A 26,928-nucleotide genomic window follows, 5' to 3' on the forward strand; every position below is an offset into this window, starting at 1 on the left:
TAACTAAAAACTATTCTCTTTTCGGAAAGTAATTTGAGTTATCGAAGAAACGATGAGTGTGGAAAATACCACGATTTTTAATGCGATATCCATCATTTTTTTTAATTCTGAAATGGGCAGATAACTCAACAAATAACAGCAGAATCATTTATAAATTGTACTTAAATAATCAATTTATTAACTATAAACTATTCTCTTTTGGAAATGTAAATTTTTTTTTTTTGGAATTACTAATATATCTCTGTATTAAGAAAATGACGCCGATTTTTTTTAATGTGATATATTTGAATATCTTTTTTATTTTTTTCACATTTTTTGATAATAAAACAAGTAGCAATAGAATTATTTATGTATTGTATTCCAAATGAATACCTTATTAACTAAATTATTATTTTCTTTTGGAGACTATTATGTATTTGTTTAATATCGTGAGTTATAAAAATTTCTATGAGATTGGGAAGTTTGGCAATATTTTTAAGGTAAGCAACACAACATACTTAAAACTTGTCGTATTTAAAATAATGCATTTTGATTTTTATCGGTAAAGAAACCTTGTTTTATATCTGTGTTGGATTTACTTAAAGCTAAAATGTTCTTAATCAATTAACTAAATAGTGACTAAATTACAGGAATTATTACTTAATTATCGAATGATAAATAGGAAAGAATTTGAAAAAAATTGGTTTTCATTTACATTAGTAATACTTAGCAATCAATCTTCCTTTTATTATCATTCTATTAATCATATTTCGTAAAAATAAAATTTAAAAAAAAACCTTTATTTCTAACAAGAATAGCTAATCGGGAAAAAAATAATGTAAATATAAAAATATTATATTTCCATTATCTTTTAGCTGTTATGTATAGTAAAAGTTTGATAAAGAGAGACAAAAGCATCAAAATGCAATGCTCAGTTAAACTAGATAGAATGATTTAAATGCGTCATCTCAAAACTCTTAAGCCCTTAACTGCTTTTTTCTCCCTTATCTAATTAGATTACCGTTTCGTTAACACGCTATCTTACTAATTTAATTAAGAATCCATAAAATACTTATTGTTTTTGGATTATGCGCGATTTTTATATCGATTCATAGTGTCTTTAATATCATTTCAGTTTTTACGTTCCATAAGCTATACTCGTGGTAAACCCATTGGAACAACCGTTAAAGGACTAAAAGACACATTTATTGTTTCATATCTAATCTTTATGAATAACTTTACAAAAAGAGCTTTTTCTAACAACATTGATATTTTCCCTCAGAGATAGCTAAATTTTTCCCCTATAGATTTTTTTTAATATTTAATTCTAAAATATTTTAATCGTCAAAACCTTCGAACTCGATATTTTGACGAATCTTTACGTTTCAGATCTTCTTGTATAGTATAAAAAATGTATAGTATAATGTAATAATATACTTCCTGTATAGTATAAAAAAAGTATTTTGTCTGTGAACATGATAACTCTAAAACATTTTGAGCTAGAAGTATAAATTTTGTTATATGATCTTTACACCAAATATGTAAATTTCTCTCAAATTTTGAATGAAATTTATGCTCAGGAAGTCTGTTTGTTCTGTTGTCAGAAAAGAAATCAACGATAACTACAAGACGAAGAGAGCTAGATGGGTAAATTTTAGTACATAGAAAACCTAAAATGTAGATACCTGTCAAATCATCAAGGAGGTGAACGTGTCTCGTCCTGTACTTTCAAAAGCATGCAAACGCTTTTAATGGTCTTCAATATATGAATGATCTTCAATATATGAAATTTTATGAGTGATTTTGTGACTACAAATGTAGTTCTAAATCAAATTTTATGAGTGATTTTGTGACTACAAATGTAGTTCTAAATCAAATTTTATGAGTGATTTTGTGACTACAAATGTAGTTCTAAATCAAATTTTATGAGTGATTTTGTGACTGCAAATGTAGTTCTGAATCAAATTTTATGAGTGATTTTGTGACTGCAAATATAGTTCTGAATCAAATTGTGGTTTCAGTCGCTCGGGAAGAAAGTCGTCCCAAAATACACAATTGATTTCCTAGTACTTGTATGTTAACCGCGTATTAGCGACTAATCCCCCAAAATTATATCAAAAGATCAACTCTAATAGGATCATTAGTAATTATTGTTCGTCTAAGGCGTCCGTTTAATAATATTCAAGTGTATTTTTTAGGGATTGTCCTCTGTCCTCGTTAACAAAATCTGTACAATAAAGATTCATCAAAATTCTTTTCATTTTTAAAACTAGTAACCATTTTATACTATACTATTTTGTGTGTGTTTCAATTAATTTTAAATATAACTTCTACTTTGTTTTATTTAAAATGCATTTAATTAAAAGGAGATAAAAAAAAATGTAACATTTACATTTTATTTAACAGGCCCTCCACGCTTGCTACCCGAAGCGTATGACCTTGAAAGAGTTGTACCAGAAGGAACTATGGTGCAGCTACCATGTCCAATAGAAGCCGATCCAGACACACTGTTTTTTGAGTGGTACAGAGATAGAGAACCACTGGATGCATTTGCAGATGAAAGATACCGAATCCAGAGCAACGGTATTCTTAAAATCAAATCTGTGGTTCCAGAAGATACCGGTCTCTATGTGTGTAGAGCAGTCAATGGCTTTGGAAAGGCTGATGTAAACGTCACTTTAATCGTGCTAGGTAAGTATCATAGAGATGTGATCATATAAAGAAATTCTGGTTGCACATTTTTGCCGATAATGTTAGAAAATCTCATTCGCGCAATCTATTGTTGACTTCTGCAGACACTGAACACTCAAATTGATAGTACAGGAGAAATTTGGTTTTTGATCATTATGACCAGTTAAATAGTCCTGAATATTACCTAAACTTATTTGATGTCAACTGACTAGTCTAAATATAATTTAACGTTACTCTTTTCCTTGTAGGTGATGCAGATACTATACAACACGATTTTCTCCCTTCCGCATAAGACATATACAACTGTCATGCCAATAAATCACTACAATTTATATCACAGGTGATGCAAATCTATTAGAAACTTTAATCACCTCGTAGACCGTTTAACTGCTCTAACCACTTGAACTACCATCCATGTGATGGCTTGATACATTGTTATTAACAATCACACGGATGTCCAAAAAAAGATAAATTATATGACTTGAAGAGAGAAGCATGTTATTATTTCTACGTCAAAATCTTTATTTTAAGCAGTGTCTTTAACATTTTTTCAAACTTTTATCTAAAGTTTAAACACAAGTAATTGATGCTTTTTGAATTCTTTTAAACAAAAGATATTTAATTTTACGGATTTCTTTTCGTGGCCCACAAATACGTAGAAACGCGGGTAACCTCATTCGCTGATATTACAGCAGCTTGTATCTTATACTTGTTTCCAACTTAAGCTGCCATTAATAATAAATTTATAAATTTTACTTTATTAATTCATATTAGTTTCGTTTGTGTACTTTTATTCGCAGATTTTCAATAATAAATACCATAGAGAGTCGACTATAATTTCATCATAAACGAAAGCTCTATTTCTTTGTACCGGAATATCTTGGTTATTAAGTTCACTCCAATTCATCTATTTCTTGATTTTTTTTAAGTTCCGGTTAATTTTTAATATTTGTAATTTCTCTAAATTCAAGCTTTATTTTCATACAAGACAATCAGAAATTTGATCCAGAAATATAGCTCGCATGAATTTTATGATTATTTAAAAACTGAAATAATATCATACACCAATCTAAAAATCCCACAAACGTAAATTAAGAAGAAAACACGCATTTTAAAAAGGATATAAAAGATTAACGACATTATAAAAGATAAAACGTATAATCACAGACATGCATGTGGAGTATATATTAAAACCCATCATTTCTTGTGTTACACCCTCAAGATAGTTAAAAAACATTTCGAGAACATATATTTTATTATGAGCTGAGAAGCTATTTTTGGATGAAAATGTGTCAGAGTAGTCTTAAAATCGTGACAAGCGAAATGCATCACAGAAGTGCAATCTTCACTTATTTTTGGTACGTCTCACTTGTCAAATATTTTCCACGAAGGCCAAAATATTTCTTGGAAAAGTCCATAGATCTTTTAAAGAAGTATTTAGAGTCCCCTCCCCCCCCCTTTCCCCTCCATCTTCTTCGGGTCTTAACACAGACTGAAGAACAGATGTCTTCTCCGCATTACATTTCACTTAAGTATCTTAATGATACACTAGGACAGCAAATGATTCTTCAATCGTATTTGTTTTTCCCGAACTGAAGCCATTCCTCGATTTTATTCTCATAATGTACTGTTCCAATATTTATCCACTAAGGATCTTTTTTTTTTTCTCTCTCCTTTTTTTACCTCCTTTTTCAACCGCTATCGACATGACAGCTTCCTTTCTACCGAATCAAGTTTCGGAGGCTAAAAGTGCAAGACGAAAAATAAAAAGAAACCAGAGCCCAACCCCTATCTCCTTTTATTCTTCGACAGTTGCAGGACTCTGTTATCTTTCTCGGATTGTTCGCTATTTGAGAACAGTGTTAGTGGTCAATAGTACTTCCACTACTTAAAGCGAAGAACAAACTCTTCCAGGCAGGATTCTAACAATAAGGTAAAAGCTTTTGCCCAAAATATTCCTTCTTTTTTTATTTCCCGGTTTCCCCCGGCACGTATGAGAAGTGACACAAGAGTGCAGACGGGCTGAAGGCCCACACTCTCCAGAGACCGTCTTAAATTTCTTTTTTTCAGGAAACTGCTAAGCTACGTTCGGAAACATTTAAAGACGTTTTTCTTTCATTTCAAATGAACAATCCAGACATGCTTGTTAATGCAAATAGATTCGTAAGGAATGTGGCGCTCTGAATTTGAATATATTTATTTTGTAGAAAATGTTTTTTGGCAGTTATTGCAAAGGAAGGAAATTTCAGAAAGTGTTCGGAATAAAATAAACGAATTCGAAGGCGAATTCATTGAAGGCACATTTTCAAGAAAGGGTCAAACTTAAAAAAGAAAGTATTATAGTTACTGATAATCAAATTACCTTGTTTAGCTTGAGAGATTTCAGTGAATATTTCACCATCCCACCTATTTTAAATAATTCTATATTGGAATCAATAAGTTTTAAAAAATAAACCAAAATTTATCACATTTCACTGTTGCTTATTACCCCACGACAATAAGTCGCATAAATTAAGACTTTAAATTTTGTGTCTGACAAAAATTACTGAGTATTTACTACATTTAAAATAAATACAGTAATCGCTTACATTTTAACTTTACACGAAGGCTTAAAGAACCATAAATTTAAAGTCTAGAAATTTCTATGCTACCTTTCAAAGCTCGTACTGGTCAAATTTCAGTCCAAGCCTACTTTTTAATAAAAACAGATTTATATGGGAAGTGGATTTAGGAATATGAATGTATTTATTCTGTTGAAATGCTTTCGACAATTTATGCAAATGAAAGCTTCGATAAAATGCTTTGAATAAAATAAAGTTGAATTTAAAGTTCAATATGAACTTCTGTTTATGAAAATGTGATGTAAATATCTGGTTTAAATTCGAGAGCACTTAAATAATGGAATGAATGAACAATTATAACTTCCATCTTGGTAAACAAAGTTTCTCAGTTCCGCACGTTTGAACTAAAGTACTAAAATGATACACAAATATCATAACTTCTACAAATTATCGTAATACCATACCAAAATATTCACATATGAAAATAAATGGTTAGTTGTGAACATGGTGTTTTGTAAATATATACAGAAATATATGTTTATTTAATTATATGAATTTGGTTTAAACCCACGTTTACAGTTTAATCAAGTTACATTTAATTAGCAGTTTTGTTTTAGAGATCTGCATCAGTGTAACAGTTATTAGCTCAGTTAGAAACATGAAGAGGCAGACATTTTGATAACTATGAACGACTTATATATGCATTTACTTAAGTTAATTTATAATGCATTTGTTGAATGCATTTGAGACATAAGGATATTACAAAACTTGTAGGATGACAGAACATGCAAATGAAGTATTAAAAATTAAACAGATAACTTTATTTTATAATTTGATAAGTTTTAACTCTGTGTGTTAATAAGTTTAAATGAATATGCTCTGTAGTTGATTTATTCAATTCGCAGGCCATTTGAAAACACTCTTCTCTTTTATGATATTTTCCTGTGGTATTTATGAAATTTACTGAAATATTCATAATAAGCGCTAAATTATCCGTACAAGCTTTACGCATACAAATGTGTAATAATATTACATATTTGTACTCTTAAATACTTATCCAATCATAATGAATTTCCTTTCACAATTTTCTCTGTCTCCGTGCTGAAATGCAAGTACTTCATAACAGCTCCAAAAATTTATGTAAACAATATAAGAAGAATATTACATAATAAGAATAAACTCAGCGGTTAAATAGCAAGATGTCAACCTGGCGGAATGAAGCACGAATCTTTTTTACATCAAACCCATTATGTGCTGAAAAGGCATAAATACAGACGCTCAATACAAGTTCTGCCAACATTGTAAATACAGAAGACCATGGCGCCGTTTTGCGAAGTCACAAATAGCTGGATTTTCTTGTCGTGAGAATGGTTTGTTGTGTGTGGCAAGCCAATATCATTCCAAGAAAATCCAACAGTATGTAACGTTGCTAATCAGTACCTCGATATCTTATATTTAGAAAGTGAAGGTCCTGTGGCATTCTTTTGACCCTGTCACTCTCCATTCAAATAATAAAATGAAGGGGAGGGGATCGTCCATAACGGGTGAATAAAACGGAACTGAGATGTCTTTGAAAGTTTTCCATGGAAAGAAATCTGCATTCACAATTAGATTATGCCTTTGATAACAAATTCCTTATTCAAGAGCTGCTTGCTTTAATTTAATGCATGCCACGGCATCCTGATATCCAGCCTTTGCAATTTTGGATCATGATCAGATGACAAGGATGACGTATGAATCAAAATTAAACTGTCTCAGTGACAGGGCTTTGGAACCTGAGAAATTAAATGAACTTTGAATATAGGAATGATATTTGAAAATAGTGGGTTTCAATACCTATGGTTCTCTGATTCTGAAGCCAAAATTCTGCCTGAAAATCATCGCAATCACTCACAGATAACTCAAATGATAATTTTAGAGATTCCATGTTTCAGAAGCCTTTATTTTACGAATTAAATCAAATTTAAATATCACAACTATTGAGCAATTACTTTTTTTCCCTTGAAAAAAAGTCAAGCATAAAGAAGCTACATCGAATTCACTAAAAAAAGCTGAAGGAAGTATTCTCTCTTCGATTTTCTTGTATATTTTTATAGTAGAGCCTGCTTTGTAATAATCCTCATAATATAGTGGACAGAATCAATTGTACATTTTATAACTCCTTTTTTTTTTTTTTTTTTTTGCTGATTTTGTACAAATTTTGATATTTTAATTTTTTAGCGAAACCATATACCAAATTTCTTTTATTCAGCTAGATGTGTTTTAGAATTATAGACTTCACAAATACTTGAATAGATAAACAAATATATATGTCACTCCGACGTAGATTCGGTCTAAATAATGGCATAGATCTACAAGTCAGGTGATACATTACGTTTTGGAGCCATCTTGTTCATCTATACAAAGGACAGAAGACACTCAGACTTTCTTTTGATGGCGCGAACCAGAATTTGATGTAGAGCTATAATTTGACTTTTCAGACTATATGCCAAATTTCATTCATTCTTATCCTTCCATTTTTGGATCCTCGAGATAGATATGCAGACGAGACAGATATAGTTTCGAAAAAAGGCTTTTTTATTCTTATTCAGAGAGATCTATAACGTGGAGATCTATCAAACTTTCTAGATGCAGTTGTTTTTGACGATTGAAATAATTTTTCTTTTTCGTGTTCTTCATATGTGAGAAAAATAAAAAGCTATTTTGTTAGTTCTACATGAAGACTCAATTTATTTAGCTTTTTATCCTTCTTGTTTAGACTTTAAACCTAGAGAGAAATATTACGTAAAATGGAAAACAGAATCGTCAATTTATCTAAAGATCTAGAAGAATTAATGTAATTTGCGTGCATTGTCTCTAAATATTTAAAATAATGGAAGCGGTCACCATTGCATTCATTTAACTGTCAGGTTAAGGGAATTTATTTGGCATTATAGTGGGAAACTACTGTAAAATTTAAATTTAATTACTGCAAATAAGATATATTATGGTCCTTTCTGAATTTAACTGCATATTATTTGAACTTAATGCATGCAATAAATTAAGAATGATGCTTGTTAAAATATGAATTACACAAAGGTAAAGCAGTGCTTCGGAAATTAAAACTTAAAAATTATTCATACGTAATTTACGTCGGATATTTAATCTTTGAGGAAAAAAATGTTATTACTTTAGCTGATAATAAAACTATAATTTATCAACCATATACACTTTTATTTGATAAAATCAAAACTTTGAATACAAAGAGGAATATTTTAAAGAAAAATACACAAAATAATTTCTTGCAAAAAAAGTTTTAAGATAATCATTCTTAAATTAGTGTAGATAATCTATCATTAGGACTCAAATATCTAATCAGTTAATAAGCAATTCAATTAGTACTCTATTGGCTTATGATATGCGCTTAAATTAATGCCGCTATCCAGTTCATTACCAAATGAAAAGTTAAGCCCAATATAAATTACACTTTTGAGACATTTCAACCGCACTGATAATGCAATACCTAAAAAATGATTACGAACCAATGCAACTAATACATTTAAGCATTAACTGAAATTAATTTTCAATCCAAAGTTCTTTACTGAATTTACCTTCGGAAAAAATAAAATTCAACATTAATATTTTTTTAATGCAACAGCTTTTAATTCAGGCTGAACCTCATGAAGAATAGCCAATAAAAGTTAGAGATTGAATTAAATTAAACTAATTCCATTAAGAAAGAAAAAGAACCATTATTAAAGAAAAATGACCATTAAATTGCAGAAACTGAAACTACATATTCCATTTTATTATAGGCCGAACATTTATTTTCCAATATCAAGCTTCAACAACATGAAACTTCAAAACTGGTAATAACAAATGCCTTTCAAACCTTTTTTAATTGTTCAGCAAAGGATTACAATACGATTTTTAATTCCAGTCTCCTAGATAGATTCTCTAAAAGTAAAAATTTCCGTGAAGATTTTTACAGTTAACCAATATGTAAGAACATTTCTTGCTTTAAATCACTTTAGGCAAGCCTTTATCTGAGTTAATTTTGGCTTGATAACATCGGAAGACATCTATCATCAATTCATAAAAATTAAAGGTGACACGTTTTGGTTATGTTACTTATCGAAAACATTAAATGATATTTAAATATGTTCTTGTAGGCTATATAGGAATTTAACAAGGCAATCTCCAAGTTGATAGCCAATGGTATTTCATTTGGGCTTTACAGAAATGAAAAATGTAACGGGTTTAAAAAAACACTTAAAATTTAGCATGTTTGAAAAAATGTTTAATTTAATGTCCATTTTTTAGATTCCATGAAAAATAAAAAATATTCATCATAAAGTCAAAATTAACGACTGAAAAGGTGTACAAACCAAAATACCTAAGAATTCTGACTTCAACTCTTCATGTTTTTTCCTTCAAATTTCAAGCAACAGCAACTATAACTAATGCCAATTAAAGCCGTGTCGTGGCTGGTTCGTGAGTGCTTTCAATAAATAGGCAAATAGAAAACTTAACAGATTTATTTCAGATTCGTTCGAGTTACTCTGCTCAGTAACTCCTTCTCCTCCAAGAGCAAACACTCGAATGACATCACTCTTTGAATTACACTCACGCTAGTTGTCTAGCGCCATCTATGAACGTTTATTTCCTCACGCTTCAAAATCCAATCACTACAATCCGTATGATAAGTATTCAATGCTTTGATTTCGCTCAAGATTTAAAAACATTATTTATAGTCACTCCAGCGTGACTTTTGAGAAAGTAAGCATATTGATGAATCCCTAGATATTTTTGGTACACCATTTTAATCGCTGATTTAAAACATTATGCTTGATATTTTTATTTTTTATGAGATCTGAACAGGAACTTAAAGCTAACTTTTTTTTCAAACATTCAGAATGTAACGTATTTTGAAATCCATTTTATTTTTCATTTCAGAAAACCCGCTGTCTATCAGCAAGTTAAATGACATGTTTATCTTTTATGTTGATCATAACAAGCAGATCGCTTTACATTATTCGATGTTTCTGAAAAGTAATTTCCCTAAAGTACGTCAATTCAGCAACTCTCATAGGCAACTTTTTAAACATGATTTGCTTGTCTCTTGCCTCCAACAAGAATATCATCCCAAGATAATTGTAATATTTTTTGTACATGTGTTTAGTTCTATTAGTATAATTCTCAAATAAATTTTCTTACTTTAGTTAAAATAAATTCTTTTTTGACGCTGGATGAGAGAGAATTATATTCGTAATTATGGATCAATGCAGTTATCAAAATTAATAACTGAGATATTCAGCAATTACTTTTATCGAATTATTTGAAATTCCTTTGAAGTATTACTCCATTACCATATCTTTACATATAATCATATGAAATTGAGTTTTAAATTAATGCCTTTGTCTACTTCAATGTTAGGTAAGTAAAAATTAAATAGGTGACAATTTAAGATTATTACAGGAAAAGGCGCTGCTTTTATCTGAAAAGCAAAGTATAAAAGAAGATTTTCATTTATAAATATTTTTAAAAAGCCTTCTATTAATGCATTAAACAATATTTCCATTTCATATTCCATTTGATGCACAGTCAATAAATTTAAAATTTTCTACCAGGATGAAGATTCCATTAATGTAAGAAATTTTATCGATAGTTATTTCTAATGGAAGTGAAAAAGCATTAACAGTAATTATACTTCTAATTAAAAGTTTAAGTTTCAGTCATTAATCTACCCCTAGCGCCATCGATTTTTGTTGAATAAAATATGAGTAGAAAATTTCAATAACGAATAAATCCTTCCACAGAAACTCATCGCAATTAAATCCTGTAATTACTTTCCCCTAATTCTGACGCCAATAAGTTGCGATTATCTCCCTATCTGATTTATGGAGAAAAGAAAAAAAAAATTCCAGGAAAGCACTTATCAAAGGTGTTCTTGTTTCTAATTGATTCCCTTTTCCATTTGCCGGTTCCATATCGAAAGAAAATATATTGATTTCTTCTTGTCTTTCTCATTAATGCAATAAGTTTTTCGCATCGTGTGTGCTTTCCCGTTTTCCCGTGAGGGAAATCGCGTTGACTTTGCTTAGCGTTCATTTCCAAAGACAGAAAACTCCTTTTATTTCACGCTTATTTTTAACTTAGGTGTTAGAACCTCCTTTTATTTGTATTCATATCCAAATAAACGTCTTTGTCTCAAAAACGTTTCATTTACACAGCAGACTCGGTTGAACGGATTAATTCATGAGTAAGATCAATGTTCGTTTCCAAATACAGCATGATTATAGATAGGTTTTATCTATTCTTTATGCTGAGATTCGATTTTCTTCCGATGCGGTACGATTATTTTGCGATATATTTATGATTCCTATTCTTATTCAGAAGATTCTGGGACGGATTAATTCATGAGTAAAATCAGAGCCGGTCCTTGGATATTACATGGTTACTGATAGGTTTTGTCTTTCTTCTCCGAGTGAGATTCGATTTTCTAAGCACACTGTGTGATTATTTTGCGATTTATCTATGCCATTCTTGTTGGTATTCGACAGAAAATTCCAGGATGCAATAATTCGTGACTAAAACCAAGGTTCATACTTAAATATTAAATGTTTAAAGATAAGTTTTCTCTTTTATTTCTTGTTGAGATCGGATTTTCTGCCTATGCATTATGATTGCTTTGCATTTTATTAATTTATCATTCTGTTATTTTATTAAATTCTCAAGATTAAAATTTTACTTTCGGCTTTTATGTTACATTATTATAATTTCACATTCCTGAAGTTTTATTAATTATTGACACTCATATTTTACTGACATAGATGAAATTTTTTTAAAAAAAACTTCTTGTTGAAGAAGAAAATTATAGAAACTTTATTACTTTTCTTAATTATTATTTTTTCTTGGCCGAGATGAAACGGTTTATTTGATTTTGTAAAAAGTGTAAGGTTTTTATTATTATTATTTCTTTTTATTCATCATCGCAAGATAACACAAAATAAAATTATTCCTATATTATACTTTTTTCCTTTTTAAAACTGCCGCCCTCGTTTTTTTTATTCATTTTTCATTTTTTGAGAAAAACGCAAAAGGCGAACTATAGGCGACATAAATAATATATAAAAATATTTCGTTAATTTAAAATGTAACACCATATAGTTATCCTCAAAATAGCTAACACTGGTTTCATATAATTCTTTTTTAGAATGCCATAAATTATCAAAAGTAAAGTGATTAAGGATTTTTCACGGCACATATTCTGAGGCCCCTTATGAGATATCACTGATTTACCATGACACATAGAAGCATAAAAAATAACTTTTTCAAGATTTCTATCAAATTTATGAGAGTCCAAACTTATGTAAAGGAAATAAATTTTTTAATGTATCTTACAAAACACGAATATATAAATAAATATTTTAGAAACAAAAAAATATTCTTCATGCTCAAATCTATAATACATGTGGGCAAGAATAAAGTGTTATCTTGCTCTTAAATGGAAATGAAGGCAAACGTCCAGAGGCGGGGTCAAGTCTAAAACTATAAAAATCAGCGTGAAGTGCCTTTCAGGATGAGCATGGGTCGACAGCCACCCATAGTGAAATCTTTGTGAAGCTGGTTTTTATCTCATCACATTTGTCAAGGTGGGCGTAGGCATCAGCACTCACAATCGAAAAGGAGGGCCAACAGGTGAGTGGGGAGGAAAGATTATCTTGTCTTTTTATGGTAACGCCTAGAATAATATATTTTCATCAGTTCTACTTTATTCTCTTCGAAACCAGGTTGAAGACAAACTGGGTGTAACATAGTAAGATTTCGGGATGATTATGCTTACTAAGGTTTTTGAATTTCAGATAAATAGCTTTCTCATTTTTTTTTCCTTATTTCTTATCATCATACGTTCTGTGACTAATTAAAATGTTTGAGATAATTAAACATGTAATCAGTGCGTTGTATATTATAGAAGAAATTTCAATACTAAGACAACTCCAGTTTGTTCGATTTTAACATACTTTTATTAATTACCAAATGGAAAGCTAGTATATGCCATTTGCATATCTAAGCGAACTAATCAGCACTCAGGGTTCACTTATGATAAGTGAACGGAGCAAAGAGCGTATTATTTATTATGCGGCTGCTGATAATTAGCGAACGTCGTGTGTGGATTATTTCGCTTATATTTGTAAAATGTGATTCATCTGAATTTAATATAGATCAGTTGTAAGAAAAATGGGAAGTAATTATGCAATCAGAAACCAACCCTCACTTTTATGTACATCTAGTTGAAAACTGTTTGTTTGAAGTCCAAAGCAAAATTAAATGCAATCCGTTACACAATAAACAAATTTTAATGCAATAATTTATTCTGGGGAAGGATGATATCACAAAATTTTCCGTAATGTTTCAAGAAAACTACATATTGTGTATTTTCAAAGTTGGTTCCCTATTGCATAACCAACTCTAAATAAACTTACGGCAAATGAATTTGCAGGTGAACTCGAAGAGTTTTTAAAAGACTCCATTTTTTTTTTTTTTTTTTTTTTTTTGTCTTTGCTTCGTAAGATATGGAACCAAAAATATTTTCATTCAAATATACAAGAGCAGTATTCCGTGATTATTCAAGGTCAAGGCACACATATAAGGGAATAAAAAAAAAAAAAAAGCAGATGCGGGACAGGTGCACCCAGTGCGACCAACCATTTAAAATAGGCAGGTGATTTTTTTTATTACTTGCAGTGCCCTCTTGTTTCCTCTTGCAATTAATGCCCTTAAACTTTTATAATTTATAGAATACTGATATTCGACATCGTTCACTCTCTAAAATGTGTATTAAATTAATGTAATGCCATAGCTCCTTCATTCCAAAAGTTAGTTAAAATTGCGAAATTAACACCTACTCAGTGATTTACGGAGAATAAAGAACAACCGAGCCAAAATATATTTCCATCTTCCATAATTCTCATTAGAGACTGAACTAGTGTAAATGGTGCTCGGGATATGCCATCATTTTTGCGCTCCTTCATATATTTTATTTTAAAAAGTGGTACAAGCACAATAATGTTTTGTCTCAATGGTGCCTCATAAGATCGGCGCACGGGCGCACCCCTTTTGCCTCAAGGTCGCTATTCCTCTGTTTTTATCTATGGTTAACTGACTGTGCCCTTCATCTGACATTAGTTACAGCATCCCTACAGGCAAATATATGGAGATCGAGATTTTATTTAAAAATTATGACTTATAGCTAATAAAAGTTAATTGAAGAAATTGTAGAGCATTGTCTGTTTAGTATAAAATGTCTCTCTTGCATATACTAATAACTTCATTAAAAGTCTCCGAACTTGATACAATGATGGATGCTTTTTGGGGTGATTTCCTATTTTTCAGGTATAATCAACTGACAAAGAAGACACTTATTGCAGCACTCTTTTCTCCAAAATTCTTTCCACACTAAATTTTGTATGTTTAACTGATTACAACAGATTCGAGTGCACCAGATATACACACACACCAGATATTCAGTTGAGTCATATCATGACCCCACAGTCCTGCAATACCCAATCAGGGCCACAGGTTTCGAAAGGTTCCATATTTAAAACTCGATTCCATCAATGAATAGATAGAAGCAGGGGTGGCACATGTTAAAACCATTGAAGTCAAACATTTTACCACTAGTATGGCGAGGAGATTTGGAAAAGGGAGATTCTTCTCATACATGTCATCTAAACACGGTTCAAAACTATTAGGTCCGTTCCAAAATAGCTCTCGTGTAACTTCAAAATTGTGCGTAATATAACTAAACTAAATCCCCAATGGCCAATTCCTTTATTCGCCATCATTCCCCGTTCATGCAGGTAAAGTTAATGTAAGAAAAATATCTGATCAAATGAAATTATTATTCTTTATTTAAACAATGATAACTGTGCTATATAAGATATAACATACGTAGTAGAAATGTCATGGCTTTCAAAAGTGAAAACAACGAATTTAAGCTGATGAAAATCGAGCTCATCCCTATAATTAATTTAAGTTACTATATTTTTGGAGACATAGCTATATAAATACTCAGACTGGTTAATACTTTATTCTACGTTAAAAAATGTTGTTCTATGTTAAAAAATCACATTTTATAGTCTTAGTCTTAATGCATAAATTGCTACTCAGATAGAATTAAAAAATATTCATTTTAAAAAATTAAAAACAAAAATCTACCGATTATATCCTACTAAAGGAAATATGCAAGAATCGAGCGGATTCCAAAGACAAATCCTGGGTGTGTGTTTTTTTCCTGCATCAATTAATTTATCTAAAGTTTTCTGCATTTCTGGGCTTTTATTTACTTCATAGAATTAAATTCGCTTCTTTCTCTGGTTAAATACAAAAGTCCAAAATAAAATTCACGAAGCATTGATGTGTCCATTTAGCAAACTAGCAACAAATCACTTTCGTATGAAAGTGGAATCTAATGTATTTCTCCAATTCCTCTAAAAAGAAGAAAAAGGAAGGAAAGAATGTGAAGAAATTTTTCTCTTTCGTAATTATTTTCACAAAACAGAAAATTTATTTTTAATCATTGAAAACAATTCTACGTGTTCATTCCCATCTAAAGAAGAATGTATTTCTTTTGGGAAGTTGAAAGGGTGAATTTGCATTGTCTTTTCATTAATCAAAATCATTTAATGAATCACTACTTTAATTTGTTTTCCTCTTTTAGGTTCCCCAGATGCATTCCGATCTGATGCATCGGAAGAAGAACATAGTTCAGAAAGAATGTTGGAAGAAATCCCACGATTAGAAGATATTGATCTGGAACCGAAAGGTAAAAAGATTTTCATGCTTTCCTTTTTTTATCAACTTTTTATCAAAAAAAACTGAGGGGAAAAAACAGTATCGTGTATATATATAAAAGAAAAGAGAGATTGTTTCGTTATTTTCTTCTGCTTTATGCAAAGGATTTAATTTATTTTCAGATATTTGGTTGGAAACGGAATGCAAATGTTTAGGATGTAAGAGATACTGTAAGGCTTATCATTCTTTGATAAATGGGTATTGTTTATCTCAAACAATTTATGAACATGTGTTTATATATTTTGTATCTTTATGTTAGATATGAACTTCAGTATCTTTATTACATTATAAATCGAATTTATCGCTATTAAATTTCCCATGATTAGAAGATACTGATTTTGAGAAAAAAATGTAGCATAAAATTTCAGCATTTTTTATACATTTCTTTTTATAAAATATTTCATATTTAGTAGTTTATTTCATTTCTTGAGCTCTACAAAAAGATTCAAATAATTTTCAGATGTTTGATTCCAAACTGAATCCAAACGTTTAGTATCATTACTTTAATAATATAAAAATCCCTACATATTTTTTCATTTATCAAGGAAATATTTAATAAATGATGAATACGTTTTTATTTCTTTTGTATCTTCAAATCTAAATTTGAATAAAATTACATGCTAAAAAATTTACATGATAAAATAAAATTGCATGTTATTACATGCTTTTAGAAGGATGTTTGATTTGATAAAAATATACTTTTTTTTTATCAGTAAAGAAGTTAAAAACTTCTCACGAATCTAGGTTTAAAACGGAACTTGAATCTATCATTCAATTTCATTATTCAAATGAAAATAATCAAACAAAAATCCTATCTCCTCTCTAAGACAGAAATTGGATTTTTCACTATTCTTCTGAAATGTCAGCAGAATTGTACTCATTTTCTGTCATTAAAAATTCTAGTAACTTTCTTTTTACTTAATTTGTGTTATAGTTTATTATATTCAGTGTTGCATGATTCTAGGGAAAATATTTTAAACTTCCTTATTTCCTTGAAAAAACCGTATATATTTATTGTAATTAGTGCAAGAATATATATAAAAATCATCCCTGTCATCATTCCGTTATCTATAATCCATTATAAATACCATTAATCCGTTTCAAGACACCTTATATTCTTCCTCATTATTTAATTTCTCTTATGCAAATTATACGAAGAGAAAGCATTGTAATCGTATTATGATATGACCTCGAGATTATATTGAATCTCCGCGTTTCAAACTTTCCTGATTTTTTTTTCTTTTCAAATTTTGTTTTCAATCGGTTTATAAGAGGCTACCAAAATGCATGCTGTTCGTCAACGGTTTCTGAGACTACCACATTTCGACGACTCCATCTCATTAAGGAGTGAGACGCGAAACGATGAGTGCATTTCTGATATTCCCTTTGACCTTGGATTTCCCCTATAAGGTACTAGTAAATGTAAACATCTCCTCCTTTCACCCCAACGAATTTCACCATTTTGACGAATTAAACCCATCCTAAAGCATGCGCAAAAGCGCGGAGGGTTTTACAATCCGTTGCTGAACAGTATATGGTTTTCTTCTTTATCCTAAAAAGCGCATAATAATCGCGACACTGTAATTCTACGCTTGTGCCAGAAGAGAGAGTACTGCTGTTATATTGTTATCTTCCCGCCTTCCACTATCTCCGATTTCGATGGTAATAAAAATTTGAGTATTCGTGGTGTTTTGCAGGGTTGCTGAAGCTCATAATTTTCAAGTTGGAGAAGGGGAGGAAGAATACCTCTATTTGGTTTTCGTAGTACAGAAGAAAGTTTCAGAAAGATTACTACTGCTGGTTACGTATAAGATATTGACGGCATCTTAGTTTTAAATAATGTAGAATTTGTAATATACAGACCGATCCACATTAGAATGGTAGGGGGTTACACGCCTTTTGCCCCATAATTACGGACTACATCACAATCAGAATTTGTACATATACTCTCCAAAGTATGCGATTTCGATTTCAAAAGGGCGATAAAATGGTTCATATTTCGGGCAAAATGAAGGAAATGATGCTACTAAGCAAATGATACTGAAAAACTATTATATTGCATATATAGCAAATGAATGAAGCCATGTTTTAGTAACAACGATTTTTAGTGGCATGGCTTTAACTTTACTAGATTGATCGTTAGTCTTCAATTTCTTCTATTAGAGTAAAAACAATCCTTCTTCCAGCCTTTCGAGAAGTAAAAGTTTTGTGCTGAAGTTTTCTTACTATTAAAAACTAGTGAATGATGTTGTGCTTTTAGTGACTGGAACTTTCGCGGTGAAACCAGGTCTGCATTACAGGACCAATGGAATGCAGACAGTTGCAATTTATGAACAAGTAAGAAAAAATGTAATGATGACAGGAGTGCAGGTGCAGTTAAATAATTTCACATTTTCTCTTGGGGAAAAAAAAGTTGTTGCACCATTATGTCACAATAGCGCTATTTAACCTCTATCGCCCCAAAACATTAATTTTTTCCTACTGAAATTGAAACCGCTTGCTCCAGACAGTATATGTACATAATTTGGTAATAATCCAGCATGTAGTTCTTACACAAGATGTGCCTGATTAATTCGAACCAACTTGTACATAAAATACATTTTACTAGTATCATATTTTTAATTCAAATAGGTTTCTTATGGAACTCCTGTTTCCTTATTTCTTATAAGGTTATAAAATTTTGTGGACTTTCATTTAAAGGGCATGGTTATTATGCTAGAATTTTTATTATGAAAAGCTATGTCAAATTTCTTTTTCTAACGTTTAAAAGTTTATTCTGGGAAAGACGAACATTCACTTTGGTAATAATGTAATTAATAGATGTATTTGCAATGTAAGGCAATAAATTATAAATGGTCATTAGCAGAAAAAATGGCAGCCAAGGTGATTAAACTGACAGAAATTGTGTCAGTTTATTTTTTCTAATAATACTTCACTCTCATGTTTTTAATTTGGGCTTAAAAATTTAAAAGACATTTTTTTTTTCGGTTATGATTAAATACCTTTTGTTTTTTAAATGTCCGTTACAGCTTGAAATCAACGTCAAAAACATTCCGTAAACCTGATTTCTAAATTTAAAATGCTCCCTCTTGCAAAATATATGCGTTGAAAAAAGCACGCAAATAATAAATGAAGTAAAAAAGTTAAAATGTAAAAAAAGCTTCTAAAAGATGGCAAACTATTCTGGATAGATGGTAATGATCTTTGGCTCTTTTATTCCAAAATCCAATTATAATATTCTTAAATACTATACATATTATACAAAAATAATAATAAAAAAAAAGAAATAAGAAATTATCAACAAAAAAATAATTTTCTGCCAACTTTTTCTTCCGCCAATTTCTATTTAATGCTTTATTTATTTTTGATAAAAGCAGCGTAATTGCCCATTTATAGACCATCGTTCAAAGAAAAAGTTAATGGGAATTTAATTATTTTTTAAACTTCAATTTTCTATTGTGCAAAGCTATACAAATGCAGAACTCCAATTTCTTGGAATTAATTGAAAGCAAACACAATACGAATAATCGAATATCCGTATAGTAAGATAATTGACGAAATAAAGGTGAATTCTTAAGGAAGAACGAAATTAACTTATAACGTGTTAATAAAATTACTACAGAAATAAAATTTTTTTTGTTTACTTGCATTTTGTGTTAAAATCTCACTATATGAACGCATTCAGTCAAACTCAGTGCTCGTTTTAACTCGGGAAGATTTTATGATTTTTTATTATTTTTTTTATTTCAAAACTATCTGGATATTCTGGAATTCAAAAAAAAAAAATCAACTAGAAGAACCGTGTTTGTCTAGACGGGCTGTTATTCTATTAACGGTATCTCAGATTTCATTTTCGCATATTAACTAACGAAATGTGTTGCAGAAAAACTGAAGCGCAGTGACAAAGTGTTTCAAAAAATATATAATTTGTAGCGCAATTTAAATGTAAATATTTAGTAACATTAAGAGCAAATATTAAAGGTAAGTAATTTTATGAATTAAAAAAAATTCGAAACTAATAACTAAAATGTTTCGAAATAATTATTGACCGACTAACAGAAAAAAAAAATGCAATTCTGATACAAATTTTTTTTAAAAAAATGGCGAAGAAAACATTAGCAATAACGCCACCTCGTCTGAAAAGGAAGAATATAATAAAAATAAAAATTGCAGGCTTCAGCTCATTGAACGTTGTTACAATCCAGCACAAAATATTATAAATAAAAAGTGAAGTTTGAGATCCCATAAATAATTTTATTCATGCTTAGTTTTATTCATATATCGATAAATCAATCACTTTAAATATTAAAAAAAGCATTCCTGATTTGCTTGCCGCCATAACAGAAGTTTAGATTTACACATCCTATAATGACGCAGATGAAAGTAACGGGGACATTTTTAAACTCAGCATACTGTTACAAGCGGCGGTGTATGATTATATATGCTGATAATTGCTACCTTTAGGAGTTTTGGTTTGACTGTTAATAATATCAAAAAACTGTTTTGAGATGTATGACTATTTTCAAGAAGGATTTTTTAAATGATATAAAGTAATATTTTTTAAATAAATTAGTTTGTAAAAACCCATATGAAGCAGTTAAAAGCTGAAAATGTTTTGAAAATTGAAAGAAAGGTGGGTGTTTTTTAAATGCTAAAACAATGTATAAAGTAAAAATGTTTTAGTTCAGTAGTTTATAAAATGACTTGTTCAAAGATTTGCAGATAGCTTAAGAAATATATTTCATAATCCCCGCACTAAGAAATGAGAATCCTAAACTAAGAAATTTCTCTCCATTCTTTAAATACTAAGAGTCAACTCATAAACAACAATAAATTTACCTTTTTTTTTTTTTTTGCGTTATGAAGCATTAGAAAAACCGTAAAATCTATTTAAATGGACAGATGGCTTATTTTGTAGTTCAGGAAGTGAGAAATAACTATAACCAAATTTGATTGGGATTGATTTGGTGGATTTGATTTGAGAATTTAAGAAAATAGTATTTAAAGTTATAAAATAGTATTAAAACGTAAGCTATGCGAATAGAAAAAAAGGATACTTTTCCCCAGAAGAGTGAAAGTAGCAACAAAATTCAAGCATTCTTATAAGGAAAATTGTTCAAAAATTAAAAATATTGAATAAAAAATGTATTTATTATTTTTGCCAAACATCAACTTTTCAAGGCGATACCTACTTTGACAAAAAAAGAAAAAAAAAAACATCCCAATCATAATTCAAGGAATTTTTTAACTCGTTTTTAATAAATATGATAAATTCATTTAGAATTACAAAGTTAAACTTTAAATAAGTTACTTTCAAATTAATTATCAAGATTTGATTCAATTAATAATTTTGGAAAAGTGAAGTTGACTGTAAAGAAAAACGAGAAAATACAATTACTTGATCTAAAAATAAGATCCGATCGCATTCACGTAATCTGACTTGTTTTTTTTCCCCGCATTCAAATAGAGAAACCTGTCTCACATACTGGGAGTTGATAAATTCATTTTTAATCGATAGATACGTCTCGATGCGGCTATAAAAATGACAAGTATTTTCTCCCAAACCTATTATTTGTCCCCTCCGACCATTGTTTTAATTCAGACAACACCAGAAACCCTCCCTTTATCCTTCCTTAAACACAAAAATCCACACGCCCTCACGTAACCTCTCTCAGATATCCGGAAATGAGTGATTTGCCAGGCTCGGCAGCCAAGGTCAAACAAAATTTGCAATAAAACAGAATCTGAACAGCCAGATAATGGCTTTTTAATGGGCGAGGCGGAATTCGAGCCATTAATGGAGGTTCAAAATGTCATTTACCACTCCTTTACTTGTAACAGCTGAACTTTTCATTTCGATAATGATGCTTTAACGGAGAGCATGCCTTTTTAATAAAGTCGTGCTCGGATTTGGATTTGGAATTACAATGCTTGAATAACAAATGAAATTTATCTTCACATTTCCTCTCTTTTATGAGGTAAAGTGAAACGATTTTCGCACAATAAAAATAAAAGAACGAAGTGTAGAGAAGTTATGGATTTTAATGTCTTTTTAAATCTTCGTACCGACCCTGAACTACTCCAGACTCAGAAAAAGCGCGACGAGTATCGTAAGGCATGAATGAATCCATTGTCTGAGTTTTCACTGGGCATAATCAAAGATCGAAGCGGGGAGATGGTGCTTGGAAATTCTTCAAAGTGATTACTGAGATAATGTCATTGTGTTCCGAACAATATCTGATTTTCTGTGTTACCGAGACGGAAATCGGAAAAGCATATATTCACAAAGGAATAGAGTGATTGTTCAAAGGCACCGAGCAACAGATTTGTTGTGTAACAAAGTGATATGAAGAAATGGGGTTTATTTATTGTGTTCCATTGATGAGATGCAGTTTTATTCTTTGGTTGTTAATAATAAATTACGTTCGGAGTGTATTTTTTTAAAGATAAAGCGATATCTAGAAGTTATCGGGAAAGGTAAAGTTACCCTTTCTTTCACAGGATTTCTGTTAATTGAAATGGAATATTTGTTTCAAGAGGGGCATCAATTATGCTTTGATCAATAACTTTTCAAAGGATGCAGACAATGTATTTACTCTCTTAACGGTAAAAATAAATGACTTTCTATGGAATCTATTCATGGTTAAATGATACATATCAGGTACTCCATTTCAATTAGGTTATGAAATGCATTGTACAACTTGCATGAGGAAAAAAGGATGGCGTCACAGCTCGGATATGGCAAAAGGGTAATTAAAAGATGACATGCACTGTATATTTATCATACGAGAGTAACTTCATCTACGTTGCTTCATTAGTTATAAAAGCTTTGGAGTGAAATGGCTACGACATTAAAGAGTATCTCGCAGTAACTGTGGCATTACAATGCAGACCTTGTACCAACTACAACTTTTAGTTTCAATCATAAAAACATCTTAGAATTGTTAATCTGGTATTATTTATTTAATGGTGAAAAAAATTCTAAATTATTTTCATATTATTTCATTGTGGTAAAAGATTGGTACATATGCTTTCTTAAAATGGAAACTGACTCTTTTTTTTTCAGTCATGTAGGATTAGAGAATTTAAAAATTGGTAAAGTTTGTTCTAAAAAATCCATCTCATAATTTTCCCATCAAAAAATTCATTAACTAGAATAAAAAAAACACACGTCCATTTCTCCCTGTTTAAAAAAAAGAGATACAAAAAATAGTCTTTCAGCTAGTTTCAAGCATTTTAATATTAAGCAAGAGATCCTTAGTGCTCTTCTTTCTTTCTTTTTTTTATTTTGCCCTTCGTCAAATCTTTACGCAATATTCGTGAGAAGTAATGATAGTGCTATAAAAATTAATTTACGTTTCTTTTCAAATTGCTTATATTTAGATTTTTTTAAGAAAAGGATTACTAATGGTCGTGGTTTTTTCTATTTTGTTAAAATGAGATTATAAATTATAAGTATAATGTAGCTATTCTGTAAGCAATTTTTTTAAAAAATTTCCAAAATTCATTTTCAAGCGGAAGTAAATTTTGATTATGTGATACCAATGCATTTTTTACACTTTTCTGTTGAAAATATCTGCAATTATATGCCATATTTAAAATGTTTCCATTTTTTGTTGGGAAGGAAACACTCGCTTGGTTATTGGTTGTAAATCAATAATAAGAGAATTCTCGTTTCTGAAACAAATGCTCTTTCTATTTAAGTCTAAAATTAATGTTCGAAATGTAAGGTGGAATCTTTCTTTTTTTTCTTTACTAGATATAAATCCAATTTTCTTAAAATGATTTCCTGTGAATTTGTACTCAGCAATCACACCATTTCATTTCGAAGTTCGAAGTGGAAATTATAAAAGATTACTGAAAGTGTTCATTGAAAAAGAAAGTTGAAGTGAAAGTAATATTCGTTTGATAAAATCAAAATATTGGCGTTTTTTAAATTTAATTGTTTTTCAGTCATTGAAATTTAATCTTAAAATCGACTTTTAACTTCTGAATTGCACGGACGTTTCAACAGCTTTTTCGATTGCACGGTTTAATTTCAGTACTTTAATTGTTTAACTTTGAACTCTGTTGCGTGAATTTCGCAAGTCCAAAAAAAATGTGGGATGAGCTATTTTTCGTCAAAAGTTTCTTTTTGAACGTAGCATTTTCACATGGTCTCTTTTTTTGCGTTTTGCTTTGCCATGCTGTTTTATTAGTCATGGATTTGACAAAAAAAATGTTACTAATTTAAGCTTTTCCTTAATAATAAAGATCAAAGCAATAATTTAAACAGAACTCCATGTCTGCTGTCTTATCTGAAGATATCTATACAAACAGAATATTCTGAGAAAACTGGATGCACATTCTTTTTGCAAAACTCATCTTTTTGACTAATTCAGATCAATATGTAAATGTACCCTGCAATAAAGATGCATATTGAATATCTATAAATATGAATGATTTTTAAAAATTCAAATATGCACGTTATATTATCGAATCAGCAGTCATATCTAAATTATTAGTTTACATTCATGATTGTACTGGTTGCGCACATGATATTTCAAATCATATATACTTACATTATGTGTAAAATATCTTGACAATTTGTAATCAGCGATATTAATTCATTTTATAGTATTAATACAAGACAAGCCAGTAATTGTACTTTAAATTATTTTTCAGGTAAACCACGTTTGACTCAAATTTCAAAGCCCATCAACGTTGTAGTTGTCGGGAGCTCGGTTCCTTTAAAATGCATTGCCAAAGGTGAACCACGCCCTCAGATATCTTGGATGAAAAATGGTAAGCCCTTACCAGATTCAAATCTACCTGTTAATACGAGGGGAGGCCATTGGATTCTTTTCCTCCAAAATCTACAAGCATCTGACACTGGAAATTACACTTGCATAGCAAAAAATGGGGTGGGCTCTACCAGCGCCAGTTTTGTTGTCAAAGTTATCGGTAAGTTTTTTTTTTTTTTCATTAGTTTTTTTTTCAAACAACGACTGCATTAATTATATCATTTTAATATTGACTTAATTTATACTCCGTTAATATTATCCTCTTTATTCTTTAGAAGTTTTATGAATAGGAAATATACTAACACAAATAACATATTTTGAAACTTCTATCAATGCAAGAAATAGGTCGATTATTTATTTCTAATTTGACAAAAGACTATTGAAGATGTCAAATTTGCAGTTTTTTCCCCCTTATAAAAGGAACAGTATTGATTTAAAATATATCTAAAAATGTAAAAAAAAAGCGAAATGCCTCACTTTTAGTGATTATTTCCTTATTTTCGTAGTAAAAGATGGTGAGACTATAATATTTAAATTTTTTTATGAATATCTGTCTTACATATCGAATCGACACATCCTTGTAATATTTTAACCATGTTACAGAATGCAATGTCGGATACAAAGTGAAAGATTCTGTAGAAAATTCAGAAAGAAAATAAAGTTTTTTCCTCCTATACATAAAATTTATTAAGGAATCAGCAACAAATTCTAATAACATTGCAAAAAAAAATTTTAAAAAAAAAGGACTGCTGTTTTTAAAATATTAAATACTACGTCTGAATTGCTGTCTGGAAGTCTTTGCAATGAAACCTTTAGCTTAGAACTTTATGCCTCATATAACCATGATGAAACAGCCTTTTTTTATGCTAATAAGACCATCTGCTTTACAAATTACATGATTTTGTTTTGTTTTAAAGTCACCTGCTTCCTGTACCACACCTTGCAAGATGTGCAAAGCTATTATCCAGGTGATTTGCATAAAAGAACAAACTAACTCCCACTATTAAGGATAATAAAAATTTAAGAGCTATGAAAAATATTTAAATTAAATCTGCATGCTAGAATGAGGAGAACGATTAAATTTGAAACTTCTTGTTATTTATTTTGTTTTTAGCTACAAAAACTAGTTAGAAAACAAACACATGTATTAACAGCAAATATATATGGAACGAAAACAAAGTAACTACATGTTTTTAAAGTTAGAAATTCTTTAGTTGGAGCTATTTAAATAAATGTTTTTATTTAATTTTCTTTAAAAAAAAAAGTGCATTTTTGTGCATGAAGTAATCACTGTTATTGCTTTTCCTGAATGAAATCAGGGCTGAATATATTCAATGTTGACCGCAAACATACACTAATGATTTTTTTAATCTATGGAAGCACTTCTCAGTTGGAAATGAAGATATAAAAGTATTAAATTAAGTATTCGAAATAACTATCAAAACTAAAATTATATAAAATATACGTACTTTTAAGAGAAATGCCATTTTAAAAGTCATTTAAAAAAGAACACTAAATATTTTGAAATTTTAATTATTTCAGTTCCAAAATTGAAAACTAATCATTGCAAAGAAAATAGGATAGTAACTTATTTGATAAACTTGATAACAAACACTACTTTAAGTTAATTTTACATCCCGTTTTAGAAGCAAGGGCAATTTCGGGACGGATTTTATCATTTTGAATCGTAATCAGATGAATTAAGCCGGCAACCCCCTTTCCATACTTCCGCGCCACATCAAAGGGAAATTGTTAGATCATCGATAATAGTTTTTAAGGTATACCAGGCCCACATAACAGCGAATCTTTTACGAAATCGAGTTTTGAACTTTCAGCTGTTTGTCCCCAAAGCCTGAAGTTATAGAAAAGAACAGTATTCCATGCCCATACTACTAGAATAGTGTGAATGCTACAACAAGATTGTGTATAAATCCGAATCCCTCCTCTAGGATCTGTTAGTATTCAACAGAAAATTATCATTAAAACAAAGAAATGTGTCATGACTAGTTCACTTGATAAATTTGGAAACAAATTTATATCAATATTGAAAAAATCAATTAATAAAAAAAAACAATTAT

General features: G+C 30.0%; 1 protein-coding gene across 2 annotated transcripts in view; it reads left to right on the plus strand.

Annotated features, from left to right (window-relative positions):
• The window catches only part of LOC129959528 (fibroblast growth factor receptor-like 1), a 101,300-nt gene that overhangs the window by 67,731 nt on the left and 6,641 nt on the right, over window positions 1-26,928 (plus strand). For both annotated transcript variants that reach the window (XM_056072401.1, XM_056072402.1), the window contains 3 exons: window positions 2,386-2,670; window positions 15,934-16,038; window positions 24,732-25,010. In XM_056072401.1, coding sequence (XP_055928376.1) covers window positions 2,386-2,670; window positions 15,934-16,038; window positions 24,732-25,010 — 669 coding nt within the window. The remainder of the gene's footprint in view (window positions 1-2,385; window positions 2,671-15,933; window positions 16,039-24,731; window positions 25,011-26,928) is intronic.

Source organism: Argiope bruennichi, chromosome X1 (genome assembly GCF_947563725.1).
Source record: "Argiope bruennichi chromosome X1, qqArgBrue1.1, whole genome shotgun sequence".
NCBI lineage: Eukaryota > Metazoa > Arthropoda > Arachnida > Araneae > Araneidae > Argiope > Argiope bruennichi.